General features: G+C 43.1%; 1 protein-coding gene across 6 annotated transcripts in view; it reads right to left on the reverse strand.

Annotated features, from left to right (window-relative positions):
* The window catches only part of adamtsl3 (ADAMTS-like 3), a 128115-nt gene that overhangs the window by 32751 nt on the left and 73905 nt on the right, over nucleotides 1–21459 (reverse strand). For 5 of the 6 annotated variants that reach the window (XM_034164040.1, XM_034164039.1, XM_034164042.1 and 2 more), the window contains exon 3: nucleotides 4936–5063. In XM_034164040.1, the coding sequence (XP_034019931.1) occupies nucleotides 4936–5063 (128 nt within the window). Of the gene's footprint in view, nucleotides 1–4935; nucleotides 5064–9267; nucleotides 9397–21459 lie in introns of those variants that run through there. The other variant, XM_034164043.1, reaches the window with a different exon arrangement.

A 21459-nucleotide genomic window follows, 5' to 3' on the forward strand; every position in this document is an offset into this window, starting at 1 on the left:
GGCTGGCACTTTTTTCTTGTTTTTGTGGCACTGCATAGCTCGCACACAGGGTGGTCCGTTATACTGTACAGCATGAGACATAATCACTGTACCAGGCACCAAATTAATTAGATAACTGATTGCATTGAAGAAAACTCACTTTTAATGGCCTTTAAATGCGGTCTTTACGCACAGCTGTGACATGCCTTTGGGGAAATTCCAAAGTGCCACAATCATTTAATGTCACTGCTTGTTGCTGCAAATCAGTGACCCCACAGATGGTAAAACCATCCTTACAAGCCATGAGAAAGTTATTGCAACAGCAAAAGTACTGCAAAAGTCTCTTTAAAAAACAAAAAAAAAAATCATATATTCAATTACAGGGCAGGATAATTAGAAAATCCATTGCTTTCTTGATTCTCTGTGGCAGGTCGTTCAGAAGAACTTGCTCATTTAGTTGAGGCTTTGATTCAAAGAGGCTTGGAGTTGGGTTTCACTTGACGAATACATGGACGTACATTGCTCTGGGATAGACCGTCGGCACTGTGTGGCACCGCTGTTCTGTCGTACGTTCACGATGGCTGTGCACAAAAACCTCACTTCATCCCCAGCATTTTCAGTGGCAATTGTGCCCAGGCATACACGTACCAGTATTAAGACCGAGAGAGCTGCCGACATATTTCTGGGATTGAACCTGCAACTCTCTGGTCACATAACTATATGGGTTGCCTGCCTCCTTTCGGGATCGTTTTATCAGCACTGTACACATTTTGTCCATAGTTGTTGGACTTCATCAAGGATGTGTTTTGTCACCAATTTTGTTTGTAATTTAACTGGACGAAATTTCAGGTTGGAGAGTGCCCCCTTGTGGTGGGCACAAGGGGGCAATGATAATGCTGGCCAAATGTAAAGCAGCATATCCAAAACTGATGCCTTGGTACTATGTTGGAAAACAATGAATTGCTCGATCCAGACTGGGAGCAAATTACTGCCCATCATACAGCTTTAAATCTTGTTTACAAGCCAGATAAATGAGCCAACAAGAGAATTAGGGCAGTATCAGCAGTAATGTATGCTTTGATTTGAAAGAAACAGAAGCTCAGCCCTCAATTAACCAATTTATGCTCCAATCCTCCTGTATGACAGAGTATTGCTTCCTGTCTGTGGCCTTGAACAAGACACTTCTTCTGCATCATCCCAGTCCACCTAGGTATAAATAGATAACAAAATTTCCTGTATATTCATTTTTGTAAATTTTGTCGGTAGCATGGCCCAAGAGCACCACCAAAAGCCACCCCTTTGAATCTGCTCTGCTTGAGGTTTCTTCCTCAAATCATCAGAGGGAGTTTTTCCTTACCACTGTCGCCTGTGTGCTTGCTCTAGGGGTTGGTAAGTTTATACCTTGCATGAAGAACCTTGAGGCAACTTTGTTGTGATATGGCGCTATATAAATGAAATAAATTAAACTTAAAATTTGACTGGGGAATTATGTTGTGATGGACTGGGATCCCGGCAGCATGGTGTCTTAGTGGTTAGCACTGTCGCCTCACAGCGAGAAGGTCGTGGGTTCAATTCCCGTGGTCTTTCTGTGTGGAGTTTGCATGTTCTCCCCGTGTCTGCGTGGGTTTCCTCCGGGTGCTCCGCTTTCCTCCCACATCCAAAGACATGCAGGTTAGGTAGATTGGAATCTTTAAATTGTCCTTAGGTGTGGGTGTGTCTGTGTTTGTTTGTCTGTTTGTGGCCCTGCAACAGACTAGCGTCCTGTCCTGGGTGTACCCCGCCTCACGCCCTATGACTGCTGGGATGGGCTCCAGCCCCCTGCGACCCTCAACTGGACTAAGCGGTAGAAGATGGATGAATGGATGGATGGATGGACTGGGATTCCATCCATGGGGAGTCATAGACCTTAACAAGCTATACAGTACAGTATCCGGGCGTAACCCCAACACCAATGGGCCTCAGGCCCTATGTAGGACTTAATTCTATTTCTTCTTTCTCCTCTGTGGTCATGAACTTTGGTCATGATAAAAAGAATGAGACCACAAATAAAAACCAGACATAATTTACCCTGAGGGGTCAGAAGCCATGCCAACAGATTAAATTATTTCTCAGATCAAAACCAATGTTCGAATGAGTTGTTGGTTCAGGCATCTATTCAAGATGCCTCCTAGACGCCTTATGTTGGAGATTTTCTGTGGATGTAGAATAGGGAGTGGATCTCAAAGGGGAATGAAACCCATGCATTTGAGCTCATGTGACCTGGGGTTACCTTTGGACTTTCAGGACTCTGAGGATCCAACTAGGGGGAGAAGGACATCTGGGCAACCTTAATGAACCTGTTAGTATCACAGCTCACCAACACACCAAGCAGTGGAATATTCTTCGAAGTCATAATAACGTCATAACTGGCCTTTCTTAAAGAAAAAAAAAATCCATATGTCTCATAATAACAAAGGAGCACTTGCTCTTGCCATGACACCCAATCCCACAATCCATATGTTCACACGTGCTTCAAACCAGCTATGCCGCTGTTAAAAATGGAACTTCTGATAAAGTCTTTCATATGGGTGGAACTAATGAGCACAGGCAACTTGAGTTTCGAATTTATTTTGCATGTTCCATTATTTTCTGGAGGGTGGGGGGGTGGTGGGGGGGGTTTGCAATGCTTCTGTGTTTCTTAAGCAGCAGAATTGGAAATTGCAGGTCCTAAGTGCCCGTGCATTTAGAGAGTTGCAGAGCTGTGGTATTTGTTTGGAGGGTGTTGCGGGCTGGTTTCCAGCCACCCTTTCCAAAGAGACACACACACACACTCACGAACACACACAAGGGGCCTTGTGCTGTGCTTTTTAATGATGCTGTTTGATCTGCCACCCGGGGCCAGGCTACCGCTCCTTCATTCCCACGCAAATGCAGGGCGAGGCAGCACCGAGGGTCCTGACATTTGCTCAAGAGCCCTATACATTACAGCTACCGCCAAAGGACACACAAGTTTGTCAACAGGCAGGCCTGAACTCAAATACACGTGTACGCTTCTGTGCACTGCCAACATCCTGCATGGAGCCCAAAACCAAAAACACCTCTTAACATGTCAATAGACTTTACAGCCAGTAGTGCTCTGAGGTTTTCCTGACCAAAAAAAAAAATAAAATTCTGGGCAAGCAGAGAGAAATGTCCGCTGCTGGTATCTTGAAAAGAATTCCTCAAAAAGCCATTGACCTCAGTGTTTACAGTGCAGCTCAGGGGGGGTCTGGCACTTTGAGACTGAGGTTTTGACACAAGTGGGCCTTGCTTCTTGGCTACCCATTCTCACCGTGGACAGATTCATGGGTATGGCATGCTACAAGCACCTTACAGTGCGTCCCGGCAGTGACCTCGGCTCTGATCTTCGATGTTCTGTCAGCGCGTCTTTGGCGAGGGCGCATTGCTTTGTGATGTCACTGCTCCTGTCAGCGCCGCAGCTCCTTATGAAGACTCCAACTGCAAGACAGAATTGACCTTTGCAGCAAAGCTCACCAACTACCTTCAGTGAGAGACAGCAATATTTACTGGGAACTGTAAAATGAAGGAATGCAGCGAAGTCACTCCCAAAGTTATTTCCCAGTCTATAAATGTGACAACATTTTCTATTAAAAACACACTCGCGCTCATTCCCCCGTCTTTCTCTTCTTCCTTCTTCTCTTCTTCTTCTCTCCAAATCCATTTGTAATTGGCCACTTTATGCCACGATAAAGCTGAGCTCTCAAAGCGCTGCTGGTTTAGTTTGAATTTGACATGAGGATGAAAGGACGATGATCCGAAGCGTAAGATCAGGACGCTCCAGGACTGATGCCCATGAGCAGCGGAATCTACAAAAGTGCCGCCGGAGCCCAACGTCTGCAACAAAAAAAAGCTTATTAAAAGTGACGTGCACTTTTTTCTAAGGCACGCTGATTGTTGTTCTCTGATTTGTGAAGAAAATTGCTCAAAGTCAGATCCCTGATGTTTTTGATCACTTCGAGATTAGACTCATATGGCCGTCAAGACAGTTTTAGGATCAGCGTGGGTAGATGATCTCAGCTGGGTTATTTAAATGTCACATACGAACCACATTTTGAGCCGTTACAGCTTTCATTGGAGATACTTCTACTTGGTTAGATGGTTAGAAATTTTACCATTAAGAAGAAGCAACTGATTGTGAATTTTAATGAATTGGGATTGAAACTGTCATAAAGAATGAAGAGTGAAAATTAAAGACCTATCTTACGCATATTTAAACACAAGTAAGTTCCCCATAAGGGCGAGGAACACAACTCATCTTAACAGCCAAGACCTTGATGCATATTTGAGCAGCATTTGTCGCCGTCTAGTGAGCAATGTGAGCATTTATGGGCTTCTGCACATTTCCTACTTGAAACTCAAAACTTTTTTTTGTTTTTTAAGGCATTTACAAATGTCAGAAATGCATGATTTTTTCAGCAGGCAGAACTTTGACCTCCAAGTATTAATGTATAAATTTTTGATTTTGAGAGTTTTACGGTTCTTGAGTTTTAGTACGCAAAAGTTTTTGCCGTACGGAGGGGAGAGCAGAAGAACAACCATTTCTCTTGACAGGCACAACTTACAGTGGTGGAAAAAATTGTGTGCAATCTTGTCTGAGTGCATGATTCACCTTTAAGAAGAAAATAATTTTCTGGAAAAGGCTACGACGAGAGCCCATGATGAGTCAAATGCACCATGTCAGTCAGTCTTTTCTTTACTGGTTAATGTCTGTTCCAAACCAAACAGAACCTTTCTTTCATGTTTAATTCCAACTGTCTAATTCGTAAACATGCCATATGTCGCTCATCTTCATCCAGTTTCACTACCAAAATTTCCTGCCCTTTTAAAGTTCAAAGTTAGTTCGATATGGACCTAATAAAAGTATAAAAGTATAAAAGCAGAGTTGAGCGTAAACAGCGACAGAGAACAGAGCCTTACTTGGAACTGAGGCATCGTCGGAGGGAGTAGGAGGCTCCTCCTCCACAGGTACGCGAGCATTCACTCCATGATCCCCAGGCGTCCCAAAGCGTGTCTCTGTCCTCCTCCGATCGAGCCGTCCGTGAGCTCTACACCAGAAAAGAGACACGGTCTGAACTGTCAGTTTCACACTGTGTGCAAGCAGAATGTACACAAGTAGTGTACCTGAATGGAGGACACTGTTTCTGACTACACCTCATTTTAAGACCAACACTCCCATTGACACATATAAATCAGACCCTAGGTGTCAAAGTGCCATCAGACACCATCTTTCTGCAACATACAATGTTTTCTTTTCATGCCTTCCCAGGAAGATTAAGGATACTTCACATTTCCATCGAGGGAAGCACAGCCGATAATCCTCTTGGGGGCACGTTGACCTTAATGACTCTCCAGGGCAACATTAGCCTTGTCTCCATTGTTGACAAAGACTCACTCTGAAGGGTATCATTGAGGCTACCGCTCCTTCACACTGAAAAAGCTATTTGGATGAGTGATGAGATGTCAAGAAGCTTAAAGTTAAGGTGCTTTCAACTGAACTTGTAGGTTTTGTTCAGATAGCCAATAAAAATACGATTCATGTGTATATCCGATTTGAATCTGAGCCCATGTTGCAAGTCTTAACAGTCAAAAATGGAATGAAATAAAATTTTTTTTAAATCTATAGGTGGTTTGAAATACGATTTAAATCACATTTTCGCAAATCTGTTTTGAAAGCCTTTATTGGATTGCGGGTCTGTTTTGTTATGTTTGTGACCTTTGGCGCCACGTAAAGAGCGGTCTATAGTGACTGTGATCGGCAGAGCTCCCATGCCAATGCTATGCCAATACTATAGCAACTAATGTAGATCAGTTGGAAAATGAGAATCGCCACACGGACACAGAGATCAAATCTAGTCACTCCACTATGTATGATGTGGACATTCAATTAGTGAGATCAGATTTTAATAAGACATGCAACAAATTCGATGTGAACTGACAGTCTGAACAAAACCCGAGAGTTCTTGTACATGGAAGTGTGATGGTCCACATTTACGTTTGGGCACAGCAGCCAGTGCCATCTTTATGCTGGTATATCTTGACTCTTACAAGACCCGTGTCTGGATCCAATCAAAGCTTCAATGGCTCTTCGAAAGTATGCAACAAAGCCAACATAAAGTGTTGAAAATGGAACAGAAGTGGCTGCGTCAGGATGAGAGAGAGATGGCAAAGGGAAGCAATGAAAAGCTCTTGACTTTTGCCCTTTACATACTTGAAATGTCTGAGTTATCCTTTTGATTCTGAAATATTAGTGAGCTTAAGCTTCAGGCCTCACTCTCTTAATTACATCATGCTGTATTTGGCAACAGCAGCAGGGATATGAGCACGAGAGCCAAAATCAATATTGTGGGAAGATGAATTTTGTGACTGGAAGGACAATGAGCATCTCCAATGCAGAATGACAGCCAGAATAATAAAGAAGCACCTCACTTTCTCCTGTTCTCTTCACTCTCACATTCACATTTTTCTTGTAGTTGTCCGAAAGATGTTTATTTGTGAGGCTGGCACCAGTACGCGGATCATCTGGTGCTGTGCATGTTTCCACTCTTGGCTTTTCTCACTACACAGAGTGAAGTCGAGGACCCGTGCTGAGTGAATACCAGGTCAATATCTACTTTGTAGGAAAACAGATTGCTGGTGCTATCTAGAAACACAGCTCAGCTCGTTGAATCAATCAAAAGCGATCTAAGTAAAGCTAGGAAGGTTTTGATTTCATAACTCAGGATACTGGGGTGAACACTGTACCGATTCATCCACCTCCTTATGGCAAGGGAAGGCGGCACAACACAGCGGAGCAAGCAGTACTTTCGGGAAATAATCTGTCATTGGAAGCCATGAAAAGGAACAGATGGCTTTCTCGCAATAACTTGAAGACACAGGCAGCCTCTCTGTATGCTGCCGAGCCACGCAGGGACATTTTAAAATTGCAGAAATGACTGAAGTAAACGCTATTATGTGCTTCAGACAGCCTGCCGCCACCGCCACCGCCACCGCCGAACCTTTGTATAACCTCTGCAGTGAAACCAGGTTTGCACATCTAGCAGGACTTCCAATTCAATAGCCTGCAGATTAAGAGTGAAAGGTGAGCCACAAGAAGTCAACTTACCATGACGTTTTATGTGTAGCACCTGCTCTTAAAGATTTATGTCCAAAGAGCTGACAAAGGACTGGTCTTGGAGGGGTATCGGACTCAGTGTACCATTGCCTGAATTTATTTATGAGTTTCTTAGGTGTTGGGCTGAAGTTAGGGTTCAGCAGTCAGTTCAGGCTGGTGACAGAAAAATCAAGTCAAATCTTGGAGGAAAGCACTGAAGCCGCACCTCACCACATCCACATCCACATCCACATCCGCTACACTACGGAACTGTTCAAGGTCCCAGACCAGCAACCACGCTGAGACACAACCAAACCATTCCAACTTCTCAGTGGTAACCATCTATCCACTGCATCCAGGTGAAATGTGGGTGTCCCTCTGGACTTCTCCAGCAGCTAGGTTCCTCAATAGGACCTGCTGCACCCACTGCTAATTAACTAAGTGAGGTGTGGCCCAGCCAATGAAGAGCTAGGAAATGCCATACTTGACTAATCATTTGTGGTTTGCAGCACAGAGATGTGGGAAAATGATCTCCAGGTGGTGACACTTGATTTTGACCATGAATCATGTAGAGATAGTCAGGATTTTTGCGGTAAACCTTTTGGTACACACTGAGCAGAAGAGCAGGGAGCTCAATGGGACAACAGCTGGGTGAACCTATATGTAGAGCTAGAGTCCATTCCTAATCACACCACCCTTCTGTGTTCTTGGACAAGACAGTCCATCTGCACTGTCCCAGTCCATCCAATTGTTGGCTTTGGCTGGGGAAGTAACGTGCGATGGCCTGGTGTCCCACCCAGGGGAGGTCATAGACTCTCATCCACTCCATGCTGTGATTCCAGGGACAAGTATCAGCACCCAATCGGCCTCAGGGCTGGTGTTGGACTTACTTTTTTCTTTGCATTCTGAATGAATTGACTTTTTGGGGGTCCAAATTATTAAAAGTATATAGAATCTGATATAAATGGCCGCCAAAACTGAGGGCATTGAGGATTGCTTAGAGGCAAAAGGCAAGACCTAAATGGCCAATTGAAGAGGCATGGCCAAAACATATCGACAGTGATGGTACTTTATGTGCCGGCCAAACTATTCCAATGTTTAGATCCACTGTAAATAAACACAGGCAGCGCTCTGGGCAGCCAGTTAGCGCACCACTTTCATTCCGCTTTGAAAAGCAATCAGTGAATTTTTCACTCAATTACAGTTAGGGGCCGTGCTGCAAAGCCAAGAGAGCTGGAGGCGAAACGAACCGAGGGAGGGATAGTGAAGAAAGAGGAGGGGAAAGAGATGAAGGATGAGGGATGGAGACGAGGAGGTTGCTTGGCCCGCCGTCCCCTATTGTTCTCAATGCGCCGAAACGCACGCGGCTCCACTCGTCGGACGCCGGTCCAGTTGGGATTTGAAAACAACAATCAGAAGGCTCAGATAACAACTTGGGAAGCTTCCTAACTCTCCATCACTACACCTCCTGTCTCTCCCCCTGTGGCGCCTTCCAACTTTTATTTGCACTGGCCGGCTTCAGGCACCCCTATCACATCAGGACGCACCTCACTTCAGGCCCTCTGCTGTTTGACGCTGACGTCCGCCTTTGTATATTTTAGACAGTTTTATTATCTGAGCTATGAGGAAAAACTGTTAACACGTACAGATTTAGAGGGCCCTTTGGCTCTCACCCGTCCCGTGGTCCGACATCAACAAAAACAAGGAAACAAGGCAGGCGATTAAACGCTAACCTACACTAAACATGATAGGCTGATCTGACAGGACAGGTTCCACAGAATCACCTGTCAACAACAATACAAACACAATATGGAAATCTCCTCAGCAGGGGAGAGCAACCTGACTCTGGTGCCTCCTTTTCTGCAGACTATGTCAATACACGTACGATGATGGCCTTTTCAGTTGGCCAGACATTTGATCTGTGCACATCTGCTGAACACTTTGTCGCCACGGTGCCGACATGGCACGATGCAGGCGCTGTGTCTCCCACAAGAGCAACAAATCTCCTTTTATGACACATTGCACTGCACCAGATGAGGATGGTTCCTGCTCAAAGGTAGGTTCTCTACATTTAAAAATCTCTATTTCAGGTTGCTTTCAGAATGTGCAACAAACACTTTTCAATCTGCAGGATTTGGTAAAGTTCAAACAGATATTACCAGGATCAGAAGAGCTGTCAGCAAAAGCTTCCGAGCTGAGAGATTTCCCTCCATGCCCTGTCAAAGTGAGTCGATCAGGTCACTGTGTCCTCTCTGCCTGCCGTCTCCTCTCTGCCCTGCTCCCTTTCCTCCTCAAGAGTAACTTGGGGAAGAAGAGGGAGGAGGCATAGGACAGTGTATATGTGTGTGTGTTAGATGTGGGGGAGTGAAATAGGGGATTCGAGCCCCTAGAGTCCTCAGGTCTGGCGCACTAGCCAATCAATAAATGAGCTTCGGTCGGGCGTGCTACTTCAAATGTGCCACTGGGCCAGCTGCAGCTTCACAAATTCACACATCTGTGAGTATGTGCATGTGTGTTTGTATAGGAGCATGGAAGGAAACTGTAAACCAATTTCAAACCAACTCTAATTTCACTTTTAATACTTCTCCTTCCTTTCTGTTGCTTCTTTTGATCCAGTGGCGGTCTAGGAAGCGGCTGTGGGGTGGGCAGTGCACCTCCCTGTAACACTCCCAAAACACAATATGGTTGATATAACAATAACTTTAAATACTGACAAGTTTCCACGTAAATAACACAATTGTGTGATGTAAGCCAACTCTTCGGTGAAAGTAGTATGTAAAAGACTCTTCAAACTGTGTTTCCACATCAACAGTTCATGGAAAGTTCTAAGTGGTATGGAAACCACAAACAGCTAACTTTGCCTTTTCCATTATCAACAGTAGATGTTGTCTTCTGCTATCTTCTGTTAATGTGAGCCATTTTATGTAAAAAAAAAAAAAGAAAAAAAGAAGAAAAAAATAGATGCCCAATATCACTGTGTTCTCAATGAGAAATGGAAGAAAAAAGAACTCATCGAGATCATAAAAAGAGAAGATACTCAGCACAAAGTTAATGCAGTGCTACATGCTAATGCATTTCCATCATAGCATGATGCTACAACATGTTTTAGCTTAGCATGCTAGCACTGAATGTTGTCAATGTCACATTACCAAGATAACATTAAAAGAAGATGCTTGGAACCATGTTAATGCAGCAGTTAAATGCTTCGTGTAACAATGTGTTTTAATTAACATGGCTAGCACTGAGTGTTGTTAATGCCCTAATTACCAAGATAACATTAAAAGAAGATGCTTCGAACCCTGTTAATGCAGCATTAAATGCTTCAATTAACAATGTGTTTTAGCTTAGCATGCTAGCACTGAATGTTGTTAATGTCACATTACCAAGGATGACAGAAAGAGAAGACACTTGGAACAATGTTAACACAGCATTAAATGCTTGGTGTAACAATGTGTTTTTGATTTAACATGCTAGCACCTGAGTGTTGTTAATGCCATATTACCAATATAACATTAAAAGAAGATGCTTGGAACCATGTTAATGCAGCATTAAATGCTTCAATTAACATTGTGTTTTAGCTTAGCATGCTAGTACTGAATGTTGTAAATGTCACATTACCAAGATGACAGAAAGAGAAGCACATAGAACAAAGTTAACACAGCATTAAATGCTTCGAGTAACAATGTGTTTTTGATTAACATGCTAGCTCTGCATATTGTTACGAAATAAACATGTCATCCTGGCTAATTGTACAGTACCACCTGCCGCCAGTGATTAGAAAATGGCCAATAATATGTAAGCACAGCTTCAAAATAAATGTTTTGAAATCCCAACAAAACACCGAATAAGTCTCTTATTCCAAGCAATTTTCGAGTTTGTGCCAAAGAACAAAATAAAATAAGATCAGGACTCTTTATGAAGTGGGCAGATTAATTAAAAAAGTCCCTGTAATGAGGTGCTTGTCTTGTGTTTTAATCAGAAAATGGAGCAGGACAGATGAATACAATTCTGAATTTTTGGTAAACCAGGAATTTCAATAAAAAATTTTTTTCATATTTCAAAACTCTACGAAGTGCTCCAAAAACAAGGCTCTTGTTCCAATTACGCCACTTGAAGACATTACGTCTTTTGTCACTGATGAAATCGTCAATCCATTGATGCGCTGTTACAATGTCAAACACTACAGAAATACTCCAGCTTTTATCGACCACATTGGTTGTGGAGGAAGATATCAACATTTTCTTTTGGAAATATCAAAGTCTTGACTTTTTAAAAATAAGCTGATTGGCAGTTCCTTAAATTTTCATGCATTCAGGGAGGTGCTGCCTGCAAATGTGCACAGACACAACAAAACGGCATTACTGTAAGCCCTGGTGCTGTGGTCAGGTTACACGTTACTGCTGAAAACTCTTTGACATCAACTGATCGTCTGGTCATCAAAGGCTAATGGATTGAGTTCCCAGCCATTTAATTCCCTTATGGCGTTGCAGAGTAAAAGGTCTATAGGAGCTTCAATAGAGGCTTTCATAACATCTGGCAGTGAACATTTGCGTGGCGGAGGTGGGGAACCAGCCAGGTGTCCCCTGGAGGGACAATTCTTCTGGTTTTTGAGAAAAACAACTCTAAGATGGACAGTTCTTGGCACACTTTACACTGAGGCCTTCTTTAAACTTATGTAAAAGTATAACGCTCAACAAACACTGGGAAAAAATACAGACACACACACACGCACATACACAAAAAAGCCAACAAAGTTGGTGCCAATTCACTGGTGCTCCTTGATGTGACTGACAAGGTATCAAGCATTCAACCCAGATGTTCCAAAGACAATAAAATCTATGTGGCCTTCAAATCCACATCCCAATGAAAGACCAAATCAAAAACCACATAACTGCAATCAATTAAGTCTGAGAGGAACCACAAGATCCAGAGTTAACAAGACCAGGTTCAAAGTCTTAAAACTCAACTGGTGCAGCGAAGCAGTTCTAGAATCCTGGAGTCTGACATTCACTCCTGACAGCACGCAAAAAAAAATTTCTCATCCAGTGCTTGGTTTGTTTTTTTGGTAGCAAAGGCTGACTGACTCAAAGAATTATCAAAGACACACTTCTTGATCTGTTGGTTCGGCATGCGAAGGTATAGATTTTTTCATTGGCGAATGCCAACATTACTCCCCAACCTTCCTTTAATCCATAAACTTCTGATACTTGCTTTGAGAAAAAAAATCCTTCTCACATATGACAATAGGAAATAAACTGCAGCATCAAGGATGTACTTGAGGTTTGAAACCAACACCTGAGGAAATGATCCTCCTCACAATTTAAACACTGATTTGCAAAAAAGAGAAGGCCAGAAAACAAAATGATAGAGATCGTGGTTATTTCACACAAGGATCAACACTCAAAGGGCTGAGTGTGAACTTAGGGGAGGTGATGGTCAAGTGGTAAAGCGCTTGGCTTGAGACCAGAGGATCCTTGGTTCAAATCCCAGCGTGACCAGAAAATCACTAAGGGCCCTTGGGCAAAGTCCTTAATCCACTAGTTGCTCCCAGTGTGTAGTGAGCACCTTGTATGACAGCACCCTGACATTGGGGTGAATGTGAGGCATTAATGTAAAGCGCTTTGAGCATCAGATGAAGATGGAAAAGCGCTATATAAATGCAATCCATTTACCATTTACCATTTAGGGCTCACACTTCCACCAAGGTCCAACAGTTCCTCTTTACAAGTCTGCAGATATTTTGTTTTCCTGTTTTTTTAATTGGCCAAGGAGACACCCACGTTTCACCTGGCTGCAGCAGACAGATGGCATTGAGATGTGGGAATGGACCGGTTGGCTGCCTGGGTGGTTGCCATCCAGGACCCGAGGCAATTCCGAGGTGTCGTGGTTGCAGTGAAGCACAGCACGAATACACACTCAGAGGCTTGACTGTTCATCTTTATATTATGAGTGCTGAACTTTGATTCTGATCTGTGATCTTGATCACTCATCTTTGATCCTAACCATTTTTGTTGAGTGCTGATTTCTGAACATGGTCTTTAATCCTGATTAATTATCACCCATCTTTGATCCTGACTTTTACATTTTCATCACTCATCATGGGTCCTGTCCTTTTATTCTGATTGTTGAACTTTCATCCTGATCTTTGATCCTTTCATCCTGAGCTTTCATCAATTATTCATCTTTGATGCTTTACTTTAATTCTGATGTCTTTGTGACTTATGAATTATCTTTGATCAGGATCACTGATCAATGATTTTGAACCTTGCCAAGGAGGTTGTTTTGTTGCCATTTATCTGTCTATCTTACTTCGATCCTGTAATTGGGATCAAAGGAACCAGGATGAAGGAGCAGATCCTGATATTTGATCCTAATCACTGACCTAATGCATAATACTGAGTAGAAAACCAAAGAACTCAGGTTCAGGATTGAAAGAATGTGGATCAAAGATTAATGTTTAATGACCAGAAGCAGTATTCACCCCAAACACACAGCCACAAACAAATAACCTCCTTGGCAGAGGTAAGAAAGCTTCATGCTGTGGGAATATTCTATTTTGAAATCCCAGAAAAAGAAAGATGTGTCCGTGTTATACTCATCGAACCAAAGTGAAATGGCAATCCACAAGGATAAACTCTTCTGAGATTCCCTGTTGAGATGACTTATGTGTACATAAGCAGAGGCTGCGATCCAAAACATAAAGACTGAACATACATCAGCAGCCTTGCTTACATTTTGTAATATCAAACAAATAAATTATTTTTATAGTCACCCTGGAAACGAGCTAAGATGTTTCCATGAGGCAAGATGTTCATCTTGAGATAACGATCAAGAAGAAGTTGGACTATAGTAGCTCTAAATTACCAGAAAGCCAGAGTTTTCACTCTTGGCAAATTTTATCTTGAGGGAATGTCGATTAAAGTTTGCCCATCACTTCTGAGACATGAGCCAAGCCTATCGCCACCGTTTCCACGATAATTCACTGGATAGGAAACGGCAACAGAACTCCCACGCAAAATGGCAGAAACGGAAAATCCTATGTTTTTGGGGTGTTTCTGAGCAGGAGCAGCAGCCTCTGCGGGGGATTAATGGGTCAAATTAAAAGATTGCCATATTATGGTTGGTGACCCAAGTTAAACCGTGCTGGGTTCCCAGACAGAGACAAATGAAGCTAAAGTTACCGAGGTCTTACATCAAGTTGCACTCAAGGGCCCGAGCCTTCATTTCCCATGAGCAGATTTAAATTGTTTGGGCGGGACGAATCGCGGCCTCCCACCACCCCCACAAACGGCGCTCCAGGCATGATTTACGCCAAAGTCATTGTTTAAAAAGCTTTCTGGGTCACAGTATAAAATGTTTTACCAGTTCGAGGGATTTTACAACCTGCAGCTGAGAATCAACCACACTTCACCATTCCCAAAAAACCCCAGACGATTAAAAGAAAAGGTGTAATTTAACCACAATCAGTTGAAACCAATTTAACCCAGATGGGAGGTGAAGTGCAAAATAGCAACAACAAAACGCAAATGTAGACTGGTGTCCTGGAGGTTTGAGAACCAGGCTTGTGACTAAAGGACTGTTGGTTCAATTCCCCAATCAAACAAGACTAGTTTTTTTGAGGGGGTGAATTCAGATAAAACAGAAAAACTGGGAATTGCCAAAAGTTGGGCACTGAAAGTTTTGGAGATGATAAGCGTAGTAGATGCCAGTGTGCAATCTCATGGCTGATGCTCTCGTCATCGTTTTCCCTTAACCTCCACCATGCTACATCTGGAGCCACCAAAGTTTTGATCTCAATCCCTCCGCAGAGGAAGTATTAACCTTTTCCATGCATACTGTTTGTTTCTGTTTGTTTGTCCCGAGGAGTGCTCAAAATCCTAGCGACGATTTTTCAAGAAAGTTGGTAGAAATGCTAAGAAAGACCCATTAAAATTTTGGTGAGGACCTGGATTCATAGGCAGTTGCAGGCACTTGTTTGTACTTTCTTCAACATTATTTAATGGGGATTTTTTTTCCCTGCATTTTTGTACATTTCAAATTAAATAATTCACAGACATCAACAACAAAAACAAACAAGAAGGGCAGAGAGTGCATAACTGCTATTATGTTGAAATTTAGCCTTAACCATATTGTAGCCCTTTGTGGACTCTGGGGGACCAACCCAGTCTGAAAAACCTTTGTGTCCACAAGATCCAAATCATGACTGCAATCAGGACCTAAGTATAAAGGTTTCTAACCTTTGTGTTTGACTGGGGACCTGTGATCCTTATCTTTGTTCCTTATCAGTCACCTTTGATCCAGGCCACTAAACTTTGATCATGAGTGTTGAAAGTTGGGTATGACTACAAAATTTCATGAGTTCTTGATCAGACAGTTTGAAACCTGATTGCTGAATTTTGATCACGGTCACAAATCTTTGATCCTGATCATTGACCTTTGACTATTTCAACGATAAATATGGTCTGCACTTTGATCCTAATTTTTTTATTCTGACTAAAAGAAAGACGCCGAAGTTAAGCCATCCAGATCAAAGACCAGAGCCTAAGACTGGTGATCAGATTCATAGGAATCAGAGCCCAAGATCTACACACTCACAAACTAAAGATCAAAGGCAAGGTCAACCCTTGGTCCGAAAACTCTTCATTGCCCCAATGACAACGTCCCTGTAACATTTGGTTAAAATACATTAATGTACTGCACTTTTGAGATATCCTTCTAAAAAAACAACTGAAATATAACCTCCTTGATATAGATTAAAAATACATAAATAAAAAACACCTCATACATATTTATAATTTTAATGTTGACAAACAGTTTTATACCTACAGTATATATTTAACATTCAAAGGAGTAAAATAACATTAAACTCAGGTAGCTATGGGTGGTTTATAGGTTTACAGGTTGGAATATGACTTGGGTTAATATTGTTTAAAGGTATAAGGTGGAAGGTGTGTCAGAATGCCTCCTAGTTTACTACTTGAGTCGTAAATTAAAGTGTTTAAATGCATTGGTGTGTTACATCTGTGTGTAACAGTAGTACTCAGTCTGAGTATTTGGTGGTAAAATGAAGACTAAAGATTTACACGACCACAAAGGCACCATTTGAGGACAATGTATCATAGTTGGGGTGGGAGAAAGAGAAGCGCAGAACGCAGTTCTCAAAGTGAAGCCAGGAATGCCAAATTGACCTTTTCCTGGCCCATCGCTGCTGGCATTAAACAACTGAACCTCTGGCAGAATGCAGTTGAACTCCCCGCGGTTCTCCATACGAAGACATTTGTTCTGCCTCGATATTGGTCCCAGAACACATTACAGCATGAACCAAAACTAAGTGATTTGTTTCTCAGAATGGGTGTCACATTTTAAAGTCTTGTCAACAATGTATGGTTTGGAACATTTCGTTAGACTCACAATTTACAATGAATATTTTTATACGTATTTACATCCTCCGTAAAAGATGAGCCGAAGACTCCGCGGAGGGGCATTAACAATAACATACCACGGATTAACGCGATCGTCAATCTCAAAACAGATCTTTTCTCAAGCAAAGACCTTCCTGCTCACTTTAGCAACTAAAAACGTGTGACAATTTATTGTCGTTTTTACGGAGTTGTTAAGAATAAGCCAGTAACCACAAGCTGATCCCACCTGAGCAAGCCGAAAACTCCACATGTAGCCAACACAGCGGAGGAGGAACGGGGCACTTAGTGACATTTACTGCTTCCTGAAACGGCGCTCATACATTCCCGGCACATCGCTTTCCAAATCAGCACTTGTCGGAGAACTCATGTGTTTCAAAGCCACTGGGGTCCCACAACGCCAACTCTCCCTTCGCTTGCCTCCATCCTTAACCCAACCGCGACCACTGTAGTGTTTTAAGGAGGTTTTGACAGAAGGGGAAAGACATAAATTAGCTGTGTAAAGTCACTGGAGTGGGCTCCATTAAGCTGCCAAGGTGGGCTGGAAGAAAATGGAGAGTGTGGGACCTTCATGTAGATCTGAATCAACCAGACACAAAGTACCACAGTTTATTTATGGAGTCTCAAGCTCATATGGAGACCAAGTCGCCCGAACATCTTGTCATTACAGCCAGAACAGCGTGCAGGTATTTCCTAAAGGCTTATTTTCTGTACAATCTGAAACCTGGTTGACCCCAACTGAGCAGAACAAAATGACCAAAAGGACCCTAGAGAAGTGATTACTTTCTTAGCTGCCAAATGTTTTCGGTTAAGGGTGGATCAGGTGATAGACCTGGATGTCAGTTAACCCTTAACTGTGGGTGGTCTGATCGCAAGCTACTGCTGTCTGTGCAAAGACTTTGAATGGCAAGTTTCTCATGTTGAGCTCCAAACTCACAGTGGTCTGTGAAGATAACATCAAGCCATTTGGAGGGATGTAACGTTTGTTTGGTTTCCCATAGAAACAAATTTGTTGTGGATGGGCATTCCAAATACATTAGTGTTGTGTTTAATTCTTCACAAGAAAAAATGGTGACCTCTGCCCTGGTAGCATCTGCCAGTTCGTGCCATAAATGAAGTCCAAGACATATTCACTGACTTCACAAAGGGTCATGTTTCAATTTCTTGATTTGCCCCAAGAAAACTGGCTGTAAAAGGGAAGATGTACTTTTTTTAGAAAATAATTTGTCCAATTACTTATGAGCTCTGACAATATTGAGGCTAAGTCGCCAAATGGCTGTAATTCCGAAATGGTTCATGCCATATTTTCTTTCATGCCTTGAATTAAAGATGAAAGTCTACATTGCAAACACATCTTGACAGGTATATGTCAACTCCATCGCAGTGGTGTACAAAAACTGTGTCACTGTCCAAATAGTTATGGACCTGCGCGTACTGTGCCTCAGCTTCACCATTTAAGTGCTCAACATATTGAATGGAGGGGCGGATTTGTGCTTGTGCTTTGTGTTCTGGCAGCAGTAAGCCCGTGTTAGCATTCAGCAAGTGGATCCACCATTTGTTTGGCCAACCAACATGGCGGCTGTGGCAAACATGGTCACATGACTGCACAGGCTCTAAAAAAAATGTCTGAAGAGTTCTGAGCAGCACATGAGGCATAACTGCTGTTCCCTAAGATTGGAACTTATGTCTGGTGACACATATGACAAGTCAGTGGCGCCTGTTCGAACATCTGTCAATTGTAGTCAAGATGAAGAAGATGCCATGAGACTTCCATTTTTCTCCAAAGGACGCCACGCAACGCCACAAATTCACATCCCCCGCCTAGTGATGGACGCACCACCATTGCCCGGTGTGTCGCTCTGCTTGAGCCGCGTTCACACCGGACGCCACAAATTCATCATTTGCTGCAGGAGCTGCGTTTGGATGACAGCCGCTTTCAGCGGTACTTCCGCCTCTCCAGGACCCAGTTTGAGGACCTCCAGTCCCATTCGTACGCGGCCATGCGCACATGTGAACAAAAAAAAAAAAAAAAACTGGCTCTTGCTGCAGTTCCTCGCTCTCCTCTCCAACTCTATCATAATTGTGTTATAAACCAGTTACCATTTGTTTTATTATACATCTGTGTAGTTAATAAAATTATCTTCACGGACGATTTGTTCACACGCAGATGTGAAAAAAAAACTGGCTGCTGCTGCAGTTCATCGCTCTCCTCTCTAACGCTGTCATAATTGTGTTATAAACCAGTCACCATTTGTTTTATTATACATCTGTGTAGTTAATAAAATTATCTTCATGGACGATTCGTTTGCGCACACGTGAAAAAAACTGGCTGCTGCTGCTGCAGTTCATCACTCTCCTCTCCAACTCTTTCATAATTGTGTTAAATAAATAAAGGACAAAAGGGACATAAGTCCTGCTCACAGGCTGATTGCCAGAGACAGGACATGTCCACATCAAGTATAAACTCCAGACAGCTCCACGTCACTACATATCCAGTCCCTGACTGGTCATCGCGGCGTGACAAGATGAAAAAGTTCAGATTTTTCAACTTGGGGAAGAGGGCGATGCGACGCGATGCGACGTGATATCGTGCCACAAACGCGCCAATCCCTCAAAATCGCTTTATTCATGTCGTTTGATTTGCGTCCATTGTGTCGCATTGCGTGGTTTGAACTTTTGTGGTGCCACAACACATCCTTCCATAGGGATTACATGGAAACCTCTCGCCGCTGTCGCTCACGTGGCGTCCGGTGTGAACGCAGCATGACACCACCACAGACTCCAGCTCAACTCACAGGAGGAGTGTGAACAAGAAAATGACCAAAGTTCTGTTGTGTGCTTTTGATTTGAATGAATGGTGCAGCTTCTACAAGGTCAGTAAACTGGTTTCTGACCAACCCATTTGTTAAAACTTCATTTGCTTAAACTATAATTATATTTCCTTCCAAATCAACCAACTCTATCCCATCCAGGAAACAATCACTACCGAGGGATTGCCATGACAACGCCTAACACCCACATACAACTTAAAGACTGATGTGCAATACAACACTTTTACCTCTGCATAGTGAACAAAAGCTATTTGAAATCAGTTTGCTGAAAACACTTATGGTGTCAGTATCAGAAGACAAATCACAGAAATAATTGAGCACTGCAACAATATCTTACTTGAATGAGCTACACAACAGAGATGAACTTGAATTCTCGACACTAAACAGGATTCTTCGTTAACAACAAGCATTTCTGAGCGGAAGTCACATACACGGCAGCTTCCCGATGTATCAGCACGTAGTTTTTTTTTTTTTTTACCCGAAAACTGAATCACATTAACATGTGTTTTGTATTTTTGAAAATGTACTGTGTGTTGTTTTTGGCTCGATGCCCATCACCCAAAGTGATAGCACCGCAACAAAGATGGACAAGGCAGGTTTGAACCTTTGGCGCATCGTTTGAAATCGGGCATTTTTCAACAACAAGGATCGCTCAGGGGCGTTTGGACCTTCCTCGCTGTGACCTGTGCGTGACCTACAAGTATGGAAACTATTAGGGCAAAATGGATGACACCTCAAGCACACAGCTCCAATTCCCTGTGTGAGAAATCCAGAAAATCACTGATGTATGTGCATGAAATTACATTTTCTGCAAAATATTGCTCAATTACTCATTTCCTGATGTTGGCTTTTTTACACTACGATATAAACAATTTTAAATTAATTTCAAATTTCATCTTCAGGCTGAACCTCAAGTCTTTTTTTTTGCTCTTAAAACAAAAGTCCATCAAACATCCAAGAAAATCGGCAGAATGCAATACCGCGAGGTCTGCAACGTCTCACAGTAGCGGGACTACCGATGGTTCTTTGAAGCGTCACACGTCATCTACTGGGTTTTTTCCTGTCGCGCCCACATTTAGAGAGAGGAAACAATCCATCAGCCTGGAACAATACAGTTTTGCCATCAAGGATTCCTCGCACATATGCTTCTGTACTCAGCTCAGAAACACATCGAAGATGCAACCACGCTCCAGAAAGACGCACGGCGTCTGCTTAAGTATTTATGCACTACTGCGAGCCAGCTAGAGTCCATCCATCCACTCAATTTTTAAACTGTTAGAATGGCGCATTCAGCTTTTGACAGTGTTGTGTGGGCCGCTGAAGAGGAGGTACTGCTGGCCCACCACCACTAGAGGGCGCCCTGCCTGGAGTGCGGGCTCCAGGCACCAGAGGGCGCTGCCGCCTCACAGGAGCAGCCAGGACGACAGCTGTCATCCATCACTAGAGACAGCTGATCCCAATCAATACGGAGGTATATCAGCAGGACGGCATCTCCACCTCATTTGCCGAGATATCGCCATACCTAAGAGGTAACGACTCTCAGCCGTTCGTGAGTATTGTTCTGTACGTGTTTTTGCAGGAGTACCTGTTAATCTCTGGACCGCAGGAGCTGGTGACTGGGAGCTAGGACTGCACTCCTTTTCCCCCTGAGAGATAACTGCTTACTCTGCACATTCTTGATTGTTGTTGACGAGAGGTGGAGGTGGACTCTCCACCCTCCATGTTGCTGGGTGCAGCCGCATCCACACCTGACTGTTTCTGTTTCCTGCCAGCAGTACCGGATCCGGCGAGCGGAGGCAGTGGCCACCTGGGAATTCGGGACTTGGCGGCTCCAGTATCCCCGGGGTCCGGTGGCGGAGGAGATCGGGTTGGTTCCGGTTCGACTTGGACAGACGTCTCCTATCGTCGAGCCTGCCCACACGACACCTTTGAATTAGACTTAATCTCTCTATTGTTATCAGTTGTATTTGTTGTGCCCTTTTTTCACAACAGTAAAAACAGTGTTATTTGATTCCTCCATTGTCCGTTCATTGTCGCCCCCTGTTGTGGGTCCGTGTTCCTACACTTTCACAACAGACAGGCTGTATTAAAGAAAACACCA

Source organism: Thalassophryne amazonica, chromosome 23 (genome assembly GCF_902500255.1).
Source record: "Thalassophryne amazonica chromosome 23, fThaAma1.1, whole genome shotgun sequence".
Taxonomy (NCBI): Eukaryota; Metazoa; Chordata; class Actinopteri; order Batrachoidiformes; family Batrachoididae; genus Thalassophryne; species Thalassophryne amazonica.